At 35.0% G+C, this 12,818-nt stretch overlaps 1 protein-coding gene across 3 annotated transcripts in view; it reads left to right on the top strand.

The window, feature by feature from the left end:
* The window catches only part of LOC150091094 (tRNA N(3)-cytidine methyltransferase METTL6), a 70,468-nt gene that overhangs the window by 33,922 nt on the left and 23,728 nt on the right, over positions 1–12,818 (top strand). For all 3 annotated transcript variants that reach the window (XM_090381818.1, XM_090381808.1, XM_090381799.1), the window contains one exon: positions 2,147–2,317. In XM_090381818.1, coding sequence (XP_090237944.1) covers positions 2,147–2,317 — 171 coding nt within the window. The remainder of the gene's footprint in view (positions 1–2,146; positions 2,318–12,818) is intronic.

Genomic DNA, 12,818 nt, shown 5'->3' with positions numbered 1-12,818 from the left:
AATTATTAAGATTACCAGGAGTACTTTTTGGTGTAAAGAAATCTTCCATTAAATTATACTATTGTATATTTATACCACTTGTGTGTTATGTGGCTGGGGCCTGGGGATACAGAATCAGTAACTCCCTTGTTCAAAAATATCTTACTCAAGATTCTTTCTTCTTGCTGTAAGTAGAGCTTGTCAAACTGTCTCTACAGCTGCTCTCCAGGTCCTCAGTCATCGACTGCCAATCCAATGAGGTAATGTTACACTATCTTTTATACTGTAGAAGAAAAAATGTTCCTGCGATTGTAAATGGTATAACATATAATACTGACTTGCAAGAAAATGTAGACATTAAAAGAATGAGAAATGAATGTTGTAGAGCGTGATAAAATACCTGGTCTACCTCTACTTTGGGTAGGGAGACCTTTAAATTTTTTCCCGAGGTTGTTGATTACGACAAGAAAATGGACTGGTTCAATCCTGGTTTATACATCACGTTTTTATATACCGGTCATGGCAGTCTTAACTTTAAATTGTTCTCACTAAGATTAAGTAACACTCCTCTCTGTAGTTGTGGTGCTCAAGAAACTGTTGAGCACCTTGTCTTTCATTGTCTCCTGTACGATGATTTAAGACTGGACTTTCAACTTCTCACAAATGTATTTGACTGCTCCGAACTGCCAAGATTGGTTAACTGTTCTGAATATTATACTGCCTTCTCAACCTATGCAGAGAAATTGTTTAAACGGAGGAAAAGAATTCTTGCTCCTGAGGTTCAGTAAAATGCTAGACTGTTTCTTTGGATTACTCTTACCTGATGTATTGATCAGTCTGCTGGACTCCAAAGCCCAGTATTTATCTATGTACCATCATTGTATATAGTCTTTTTATATATAATTAATCATTGTACATAGTTGTTATAAATTTTACACAATGTATAGATTACTTTCAGCGGCAAATAGGAGAAACCCCGGAGCCCGCCAAAAAATAATAAAATACGTTGACTTGACTTTGCTGACCCCCCCCTGACGAAGTAGTTAAAGTCCTAGGACCCCCACAGCTTTAGGTACTTGCAGTAATTATATTAACCGCATTTTATTTTAGGTATTTTGTTTTTTTGACTTACAGGTTTTCTCAATTGTTCCATGGTTATTACACCTGATAGCTCAACTCCCCTACCAAATACACAGTTACACTGATATTACCTTTTTGTCTATCATAACAGTTGCCGGTTTTTTCTACGTTTACTGTAGTACCCCAGATCCATAACCCAGTCTTATATATATTTTATATATCTTTTTCATAAAATTTCTTAAATTTTAATTTCTCCTTCCTGTTTACTAAGACTTTCTGTAATTTCATTGCATCTTTATCATTTTATATATATATATATATATATATATATATTTATATCTACAGAGAACTTCATATCAGACTTTAAAATTACCCCTAGGTCTCTTTCACTCTCCACCACCTTGAGTGTAGTAGTACCTAATTGGTATATTATTCTGGGATTACTGCTACCTATATGCCATACCTTGCATTTACCAATGTAAAATCTCAAATGTCACTTCTCAGCCCATCTGCCTAGTACACTGAATATGCTGGGGCGCCTCTGTACCCAGGTGGGAAGGAGCAGTAGTGCGTAGCACACGCTTCTTGATTAGACCGGGGTTCGAGCCCGTCACCACCAAATATTGGAGGATGCGGAGAGGTCAGGGAATGACCACCACATATCCCGGAGCAATATGGCCTTAGTTGCTAATGCTCCTAAAAACCAAATAACAACAACTGAATATGCTATTTCAGAGATAGGCGGTGGGGGCAACATATATGCATAGGTATGCACAGCTCATTGTTAAATTGTTATGCTAGTGTATCAGCTGCAATAAAATAGTAATACAATTTTTAAAGTAATCTAGCCCTGGCCACACAGAGTATAAATAGGAATTTTTTTGTATTATTGAGGGGTGGGTGAGGTGGTGGTGACCTGTCCTGCTAGAAACCAGCAGTCTTCTGTTAAATTCCAACAAATCATCATGTTTTCCCATATGTGGTACCATTAACTATGGTTTATTTTCCACATTATACAATGGGGTTTCTCATATTTTAATGTCCAGTGAAATGTATACAGCCAGTTATATTATATTTTATTTTATAGGAAAATGCTCTCTATAATGAATCGGTATGTCATGGTTTTCTTTGTGATGTCACAAATGAAAAATTGACCAACATTTTAGCTCCTGATTCAGTGAGTATTTCAACAATGATATTTGTTCTGTCTTCTGTTCATCCTGAGAAAATGGTTACTGTATTTGAGAATATTTATCAGGTAAGATTTTTAAGACTTTTCTTGAATTGGTTTCTTGCTGTTTTGAAAATACCTAAAGTTCATAATTACTGATCTTATACCACAAATTATTTTTTAGAGATAAGGGTGGACCTGATAGACTCACCCCTTACAGTGATGAAAGTTTTTTTCACCCAATCTTGGAAAGCTTAATATTTACTGAACCAAATAGGAGTGGATTACACCAGTCAACACGCAAAATGTTATGAAAACGAAAATATCCAATCTTGACAAATTTTATGCTGTTCAACACAAAAATCACATTGAAATTTGTCGATTGGCTCTTGTTTTCAATTACAGTTGTGGTCTCATATTAATGAGTTACTCAACATTATCAACTGCGGCTCTTGGCGACTCTCTTGCAGTAATCCTTGAATGTGGCTAGGTACTGGGTGATTTCTTCTCAGTTAACAGTTGTTCTCTATGAGATTCCTACTTTTTGCCCAGTATTTGTGTTGTGTAAGATTAATATGCCCCATAATTGTGTGAATAGTCCCAATGACTTCTGTTACATATGTGGAGAAGTCATGTTAGCTTCAAGAAAGCATCCCTTAGCTAGAGCCTTTCTGAGGCTTACTTCTTGTAATTTGGGTGTAAAGTAAGTGACCAGGACAAGAACTGGACTCCACACTTATGCTGCACTATCTGTTCATCAAAACTCTGCATGGGTGAATCAAAAAGGGATGTTTTATGCCTTTCGCAGTGCTCATGATATGTAGGGGGCCAACAAATCACGTCACAGTCTGTTACTTCTGTATAGTGTCATTCCTATTAGAAAAGGGATGACAATGAAGAAAAAGTGGACAGTGACGTACTCAAATATACCATCTGCAATTTGTTCCATGCCTTACAGTGAAGTACTACTATTCCTGAACCACCCGACCATTTTTCTGTACACTGATAAACATCAATATGATATACACAAAGAAGTACAGCAGTCGTCTACATCCAGGGATCCACCATTTTGTCCAAACCTTTATCCTTCTGAATCACAGAAAATGAGTTTAATGACCTCATCAGGGATCTCAAACTGCCAAAGAATAAGACAGAGCTTTTAGCCTTGAGGCTACAACAGTGGAATCTTCTAGATCAGGGGTGTCAAACTGGCAGCCCGTGAAGGGTTTTTTTGCAGCCCACGCTGCCTCCATGGAAAATAATAATATTTCTACTGTTTTCTGTGATCACACAGTATCTAGAATTTTCCATTGCCTATTTAAGCATTCTTTTTTGCACGCTGACAGTTACTTTTACTGTGGCTTTCATTTAATTACATTGTTCTGACTCGAACAATGTAATTACAATGTAACTGACAGAGTCAGTTACATTGTAATTACATTGTTCGAGTCAGTTACATTGTAATGCAAGTGAGCTAATATTTGTGTTGCCATTCGTATTTAATAAAGTCACTAAGCAAACAGTTTTATATTGTGACTCTTATATACATGTGATTCCAATGTGATGTTACTTTCCAAACCAACCAGAAAAAGAAAGGTCGTTGATGAGGGCAGAAGGGCTGCTGTACTACATAGAGGTTCGTTCGTTGGTTGTCCTGATGCAATGTACTAAAGAGGTTTTTTTTTTTACTTTTGGAAGAAATAATACTGTTCCTAGAAATGAAAGGTCAAGATGTATTGCTTCTGAAGGATCTGTCTTGTGTACAAGATCTGGCCTTCCTGCTAGATATTACAGGTCACCTAAACGATCTAAACATCAAACTACAAGGGAAAGATCTGTTGATAAACAGACATGCATGATGCACTGACTAGTTTTCAAAAAAAAAAAAAAAAGTTGAGCGTGTGGCAAAATCAATTAAAAGAGGGTGCTCTGACTTACTTTTCTATGTGTGAACAGTTGAAAAATCATAGTTAAAGTTATACCTTTTCAAAATATTGTGATAGAATAGAAAAGATTAAAGACAAATTTGATAGGCACTTTAAAGATTTCAAGGTGCGCCAAGAATATTTTTTTCTTTTCACAGGTCCTTTTTCTTTTAATGTCGGGAGAGCTCCCATTTCCATATAAATGGAACCAATTGATCTGCAGAATGACTCAATTTTAAAAGAGAAATACCGAGAAGTTGGGATCCCAAAAATCTTGTATTTAGGGCAAAAATACCCAGAGATAAGAAAGTTTGCTGCACAAATTCTATGTTACTTTGGGAGCACATATTTATGTGAACAATTGTTTTTGCTTATGAAAGCTAACAAAACAGCCCACAGATCAAGGGTAGCCAACCTTTCTTCCATAATATATCTTTATATCTTTATTGCAGGCAGTGATTGGTTACATGATTGCCTGATGCAATAATACCCACAACAGCGAATAATGAAGGTTGTGTCTTCTCAATCTTTGACTCCAAATCTCTCGAAGCTGGTTACAAGCAAAAGGAGTCAAGTGTCTGGCAAAAAGGCCTAGATTACCTAGATTACCCCCTCATTGAAATATTATATTATCTGGAATGAACTTGCTTTTCATTATTCATCCCTAGTCTTGGCGCATTATAGCCTTAGTTGCTAATGCGCCAATAAAATCTAAACCAAACCAATCATTATTCATTGTTGTTTATTCAGACTTTTATTCAGACAATTAGCAACAGCAATTAAAAAACATCTTTAGGCTTATCAGTGGCGAGGTGTGTAGATCGTGTGCGGCCCATGTGAGGTACACTAATACAGGAAATGGCTCACGGCCCAAATGAGTTTGACACCCCTGTTCTAGATCATTCTGTGAAAGTGACAGCATTTCATACTCAAAATAAAACTATGATAAACTCTATCAAACAGAAGGTGAACTCACTGTTTGTAGGGATGTTGATGGTCTAATGCAGTGGTTTCCAAACTTTGTTACTATGCCCTCTTTTAAAAAAAATCTAATCTTGGTGCCTCCCCCCTTTATTTCATAAAATAATACAGATACATTTTTAACCCCACTAGACCGTATTTCTTTTCTTCAATGTATATTATACATTGAAGAAAAGAAATACGGCCTTTTTATTTTTCAAAAACAAATGTTGCGGATTCTTTAGTTGTTTCTTATGGTTAGGTTATATATACTGTACAAACAGTTGCGTGATTTTTTATTTATTTATTTTATTTTTTTTTTTTTTCCCTTTGGAGTACGTGTGGAGAACTCTGACGTCATGCGGGAAAGCGTTCCCACGCCAAAGTTTCTCAAACACTGTGCACTCGGTCGCTAAAATAAGAAAACGAAAGGAATATCATGTTTCATGAGCCCTAGGCTATTTAGGATGGGGGTTAAAAAAATAACTGAAATAGGCCTAAAAAAATGCACATTGATGTCACATTTTTGTAATTTGCGTGAAATTCAATAGAAAGTTCTGAAATTTTAAGTGGGAAAATTCAAGAAAACAGTTCTGGTTCCAGCTATACCGAGTTTCAGCTCTGTAATTAGTGTAAAAATTATAGTTTTTATGAATTGAAATTTGATCTACCCAGAGGACCATTTCCGGAATTAATACAAAAAATGAAAAAACGTAATTGACAGAATAATAACAAGGTTTTACTATATATATATATATTCATTTTTAAATTAATTTGTTTTTAATGCGATGGATGTGCTTGTTTATTAGCACAAAGTTTATCAAATCTAGGTGTCGTTGAGGAGAGTGCTACTCGTAGGTGGTAGATGACTTTCGTCAACCGGTGAAATACCACCACTTTGCTTATTGGAGGCTTGAAGTGGTGAAACCCATGTTTAGTCTCTAGAGCAAAGTTTCCGGCATTCCCCTCCCCCCATACTTCTCCTTCAACCCATGCACGGTACTAAGTACTATAGGTTTTGATACCTTTCGTGTTTGGGGTTTTCATAAAAAAAAAAAAAAAAAAAAAAAAACTAAACGGTCTCGATATTTGGATTTCATTGCAGCTAATTCAGAAAATCCTGTTTCGCATAAATATGATGTTACGAATGGCAGCAGTACTTGCATTGCTTTGCTTGACAAAGTATTATATTCTTCACTTCGATTCAACCAAAATTGAACTAGGGTTTCACTCTGAAATTTTTGTTTCAATGAAATATCACATGATAATTCTATCAATTTTTCCTTTTCAATAGTTGTCAATCCAAATTCATCATCTTGTTCATCGACAAATGGATTCTGTATCCACGCGAACTTTGTAAAATCAAGATCTTCGAAATAATGTGAAAAGTGCATTAGCAAACCATCCAAGTGTTCAGTAAATAGATTTTTGTTTGCTTCAGTATTAACTCTGGCGCAGAAATCATTTAAAAGCGGAAACATGTCGAACTTATTTTTTTGTAAATTTGATTTCCATAGCTCCAATTTTTTTATGAATGCTTTCACTTTGTCTTTTTGAATCAGTGAATGCATTTGTGGTCCTTGCATTGATTTATTCAAAACGCTCAATTTTCCAAAAATTTCAACGAAATAGGCAAGTTTAACAATAAAGTTATCATTCCTAAATAAATTTGTCTCTTCATTATGATTTTCATCAAGAAAAATTGCAATCTCTTCTTTTAGTTCAAACACCCTTTGAATCACTTTTGCACAAGATAGCCAGCGCACTTCACAATAGTAAAGAAGTGAGGTATAATTAGCTTCCATATCTTCACACAACTTTGCAAACAACCTAACTTTTAAAGGACTGTTTTTTATATAGTTTATAACTTTCGTAACTTTGGTAAAAATGTTGTTAAGTTCCTCGCTCATATTTTTTGACACAAGAGCTGCTCTGTGAAGCATGCAGTGCATCCAAATAACTTCGTGGGTGCTTTCTTTTTAACTAATGCTTGAAGACCTGCCTTGTGTCCTGACATTGACTGTGCTCCATCAGTACAGAGTCAAATGCAGTTATTCCACTTTGTGTCAATTATATTAAAAATTTCATTGGATGTGGCCTTTCCAGGAATGGGGGTTGCAAAATAATATATCTTCTATTGTATTAGTTTCTGCAACATATCGAACATATGCAATTAAATGAACATCTTTAGCTACATCAGTTGCCTCATCAACTTGTATGGCAAATTTCGAAGTACGCAGTCGAGAAACTAACTGATCGCAAAGATCTTCAGATACAGTCAAACTTCCCTATAACGAATTCGATAAATCCAACGAAAAAATTCGTTATAGAGAAATTTCGTTATACAGAGAATATATTTTTTATTAGAAATTGTTATCTAATTAGAAAATGAAAACAAATTTACATTTATTTTTAATGTATTTTATTTCAAAAACACTTATTTAAATTACGTTTACACAATTTTTGCCGGTAAATATCACAAATTAAAAAAATCTAATTTTCATTTGCACAATACAATTAAAAAATTGTCTGGTTCTCAAATAAAACCTCACATTTATTCAGAGCATTAAAAATATTATCAGGAACATTTTCACAAAACTGTAGACCCATACGCACCATTTTAAAAGCGTTAATCATTTCTTTGCGAGTTGGCTTTTCTACGGGTCGTTCTGATGCGTCTTCAGCGTCATCGTTAATTTCTTTGTGATCAGGTCGCATCTAACACTGTTCAGTATTTCATCTTCATTTGGACGTTCTGTTGTGATCTACATAAACATAACTATCCAGTGTTATTTCATTTTCGATGTTTCCAGACGATTCTAATAATGTCCAAAAGTTTTTCAGTTGTGAAAGGGGCAGTTCATCTTGTTCATCCAGTCGTTGTTCGACTTCTGTATTCAATGCAAATCCCGCTTTCGAAAAACAATTTTGAATAGTGTATTCAGTGATATCGTTTGTCCAAACTTTTGCCTGTTCAGAGATGCAATCTCTAAGGTTAATTGTAACCTCCAAGTTTCTATTTTCTGATAATGCATTGACAGTCTTCATTATTATTCTCTTTCGATAATGAAATTTAAAATTTTTAATAATGCCTTGGTCCATTGGCTGGAGTTTTGACATTACGTTTGGTGGTAAAAACAACTTTGCACTTTTAAGTTTGGCAGAAATATTGGCAGGATGTGCAGGACAGTTGTCAGTTACCAACACGATTTTCCTTTTTTCTTTTGTTATACATTTGTCTAGTTTTAATATCCATTCTTCAAAAATATCACTTGTCATCCATGCTTTTTTATTAATAAGTGTAGTCAACTTCCAAAGTTTTTGTGCCTCTAAAACATCTTGGGTTCTTTGATATTCCGATGACTAAAAGTCTTAATTTTTCACTTCCTGTCATATTTGCTCCAACTAGCACAGTGATTCTTTCTTTGCTTTGTTTTCCGCCAAAACATTTATCATCCTTAAAAGCAAGTGTTCTATTCGGTAAACATTTAAAGAATAAACCCATTTCGTCAGCATTAAAAACATCCTTACGCTCATATTCTTCCAAAATCTTCTTTAAGGTATTGTTCCTCCAACTGTTACGATCTTCTTTGCTTACATTAACACTTTCTCCACAAATAACCTTTTCCACAATTCTGTGGCGCTTCTTAAATTTATCTAGCCACCCAGTGCTCGCATTAAATTCTGTATGTCCAAGGGACTGTGCAAATTTCAGAGCTTGTTGCTTAATTATTAGGCCCGATATTGGGATATTCTTTCACGTATCATTTGCACCCATTTTAGAACAGCTTTATCAACATCTTCGTATATACACAACTTAATTCGCTTCTTGTCTGCTCCTCCTTCAATTGCATTTAAAATTGATTCTCGATTTTTTTAAAATCGTAGATAAACTGCTTGCAGATTGCCATATTTCTCTGCAACATCTTTTTTCTTAAAACCCTGGTCAATATCATAACAATTGCTTTATCATTAATACTTAAACACTTTCTCTTCGACATTGTTTCCGCAATTATAAAAATTACTCTACTGCAGTTCTTGCCGATACATACACCGCAAACTTCGCTGCACTGGCCATACAGTGAATTGTTAGTACAGGTACAGCCTACTCAATGACATTCACTTGCCAATTCAACAGTATCACTCACTTTGAAGAAATATACGACTTTGTGAATTTCTTTTATTTTGCTTTCATTCATATATACACAAAAGAAAATTTATGATTAACGTATGCTGTATGTTACTTTTCAGAAAAAAAAAATACAAGAGCATATAGCCTATGTGATTGATGACAAACGAAATAAAAATAAAAAATTCACGAAAACCATCTACTGGGAGTCCAGTTAGATGAGAACGGACATACCATATAATGATTGACAGGAAGGTCACGTGGTACAGTTGAGGTGAGAAGCAAATGTCACTCAGTAGGCGTTACTAAAAACCGACTATGGTAGCATTCTATGTATTGCCGCCGCAGCATGCTAAAGGTTTACCGCAGCGAATTTCGTTTTCCCCTGAGCCAACATCAATTTACAAATCTACCCTATTTATTGTAAAGTTTAAGACCACTTTTAAGAAAACCCATTTGGTTTAATAACTGTAACAAAAATGAAACACAGACCCTCCTACGGGCATCAATGGCCACAAGTGTTCACTAAAAGGTTGATTATTAATTGCGCAATTTCGGAAGGAAGGAGGCAGTATATTTGAGCGGCTGTTTAGAAATAAATGCTTGAAAATCTTCAAAACTGCTTTTATTAATTTTTTAAAAAATTTCAAGGTGCAATGTTTTGCGAAAAAATTTGTAATATAGAGAAATTCGTTAAATAGAAGTTCGTAATAGAGAAGTTCCACTGTATATCATCGATTCTTCTGCCAACTGTATTATCAGCAAGCGGTATTTGTCGCAACTGTTTCACATATGATTCACCAAACATTATTTTAACCATATCAATAGCTGCTGCAAAATAGAGTTTCTCCTATTGTGTGTGGTTTTTTACATTTCGCGATTCTGTAAGAAACTTTGTACAACGCTAGCAATGCATTTGATGGAACAGAAACTATTTTTTTGAACGTTTGCTTTTGTTTATGAAACTCATCTAATTTTCTTTGAAAAAATTCTCTGGGCTTACCAACATGTTCAGAATGCATAGTTTTAAGGTACCATTTTAAATTGCCTGGTCTCATACTATCTGCAGCCAAAACTTTCGTACAAAACAAACACATTGGTTTTTCCAAGCCATCTATAATAACACTTGTGAATCCTAATGATAAATAGGATGAATCGTATTTTCTTGTCTTGGGAGTTCTACCTCCTTGTTCCCTCTTGCTTGTATTCCCACTACCTTTACTTATTTATCAGTATCTTTATCAGTATCTTCATTATTAGTGGATTTTTTCTTGTAACCAGTCAAAAATTTATCCATTCATCTAAAAATATTAGGATTAAATTTATATTCTTAAAAAATACCAACTTCTAAATTACTAACGATTATATCAGTAAGTAATCATTCCAAAAACAATAAAAAACACAATTGCACACCGCTGAAACGCTTCTGTTGATGCTTTAGCTACGAGTGACATTTGAATTTGAGGTTATTGTTTTGATGGTTACTGCGACTAGCAGTTCTAGCGGCCGTTTTATAAACTATGCACTTGTAAACTGCAAACCAGTGGTGTCATCTAATTTCCGAAACAACGCGTTATGTTATGAAAATTACATTTCTGTTAATCTTTTGGCGCCTCCTTTTGCACTAGTCCATGCCTCCCGGTTTGGAAATCGCTGGTCTAATGGCAGAAACGAACATGAGGCATGTTCCTGAAGAGTGGTGACTATTTATAGACGCTTCTAAGGTTATCCTTAAGGCAGGCTGTGTTATTACACAATGGAAATATGCTGCCTTCAATACGTGTGTGTGTGCTGTCCACAAAAAAGAAACATAAGCAAACATGGAGAACATCCTCTTAGGTGTTCACTATCAGAAGTATGAGTGGCAGATATGTGGTGATTTAAAGGTAATCGCCATTTTATTAGGACTACAAAAGGGTTACACTAAGTATTGTTGCTTTCTCTGTGAGTGGGATAATCATGCTAAAGATATGCACGACAAGAGGAGTTGGCCTCAATGAAAATCATTACCAACTGGAATGAAGAATGTAGCATTTGAACCTCTGGTAGATCCAAATAAAGTTTTGCTTCCACCACTCCACATCAAACTAGAGCTCATGAAATATTTCGTGAAATATTACATTCGCCTACTTGCAAGGGAAATTCCTAAGACTTATTACAGAGAAGATTAAGGCAGTCGTTTTCACTGGTCCACAAATAAGGCAACTTTTCAAAGACAAATAATCCGAATGTGTCCTCAGTGATAGCTAGAAATCAGTGTGGAAAGCATTTCAAAGTGTTTCAACTGGTTTTGTAGGAAATTTTAAAGCTGGCAACTACAGGCAGCTTGCGGAAGATCTCATTTCTTACGAAAAACTGGCAGCAGTTTTTCACTAAGGTGTTCACTAAGATGCACATGTACATAAGAAGTTATGGATTCATTACTCATACTTCTATACCATATTATATTTCTCTTCAAAACTTGTGCATCATTCTTTAGAAGCAATAGAATCTTTAGAATTGCTGCATTGTTTCTCAACCATGATTACAAGGTTTTGTGTCTTCTGTCATTGCAGAAGAGACAAAATGTACCAAATCAGATGCTGCACACACAAAGAAGAGAAGAAACCCTCTTTCTCATGAGAAAAAATGACCAACAGCCACAACCTTCCTACATGCTCGTTAGTAGTTCTCTCATAAATATTTTATTTTTCAACATGGATTTTTTTTAAAATTAATTTCCTGTCTTATGTAAAGTGAGAGGATTGCATAAGTTTGGTTTATGCGAATCTGAGGGCTCAGTATTTCACATATTGAGGTATCACTATTGCCTTGTATATTGGAAATATTTTTATAAAAATAAAAATATAACCAGTGTTTCCCAACCTGTGAAAGTGGCTTACAGGACTTTGCAATAAAACAGATTTTTTTTTGCAGTAGACAACATCCCATTAATAGTGATAAGAGATGCAAGTATTCCTATAACAAACATATGTTAAGTTTGAGTATATATTATTGAATTTAAAAAACTAATTATTAATATAATTGTATGTATGGTTTAATATTTTTTGTGGTCTGTGGCCTCTGCCTCAAATATAAAAGTATTCCATGGTTTCCAGCTCAATTGTAAAAGTGGTCCATAAAGTTCGGGGAAACACTGCTATAAACAATTGTTAAATAAATCAACAGAACACTTTGGGCCCTCCATGGGGGTCTGTCTGCACTGTATAGAGAACTTGTCAGCCTGTATCATGAACCTCAAATTCCTGTCTTCCCCTTTTAAATTCAATCTTTCCAAGAATAGAAATTACTTTAGTCACTTCCCTACCCTTCCAATTTTCACATCATCTGAAAATTTTAATGCCTATCAGTTCATGAATGTCTATGAATTGTTTGTGAACAATCGTTCATGTGAAAATAAGAAATAGATCCTGGTGAGGGTGAAGGACTTCTAATCCTAACTCATTCTGAAGGATAACTATTAATATGCAACCCTTTGCCTCTTGTCATGTATACATCACACAGTCCACCTGTGATCCCAGCTTACATGGCAATCCCTCATGCAGGAATGAGTCAAATGTTTTGCTAAAGTCCA

Source organism: Mastigoproctus giganteus, chromosome 1, assembly GCF_048544385.1.
Source record: "Mastigoproctus giganteus isolate SK-2022 chromosome 1, ASM4854438v1, whole genome shotgun sequence".
NCBI classification, from domain to species: Eukaryota; Metazoa; Arthropoda; class Arachnida; order Uropygi; family Thelyphonidae; genus Mastigoproctus; species Mastigoproctus giganteus.
Note: the sequence above shows the minus strand (reverse complement) of the source record. Positions and strands in the feature narration are given on the sequence as shown.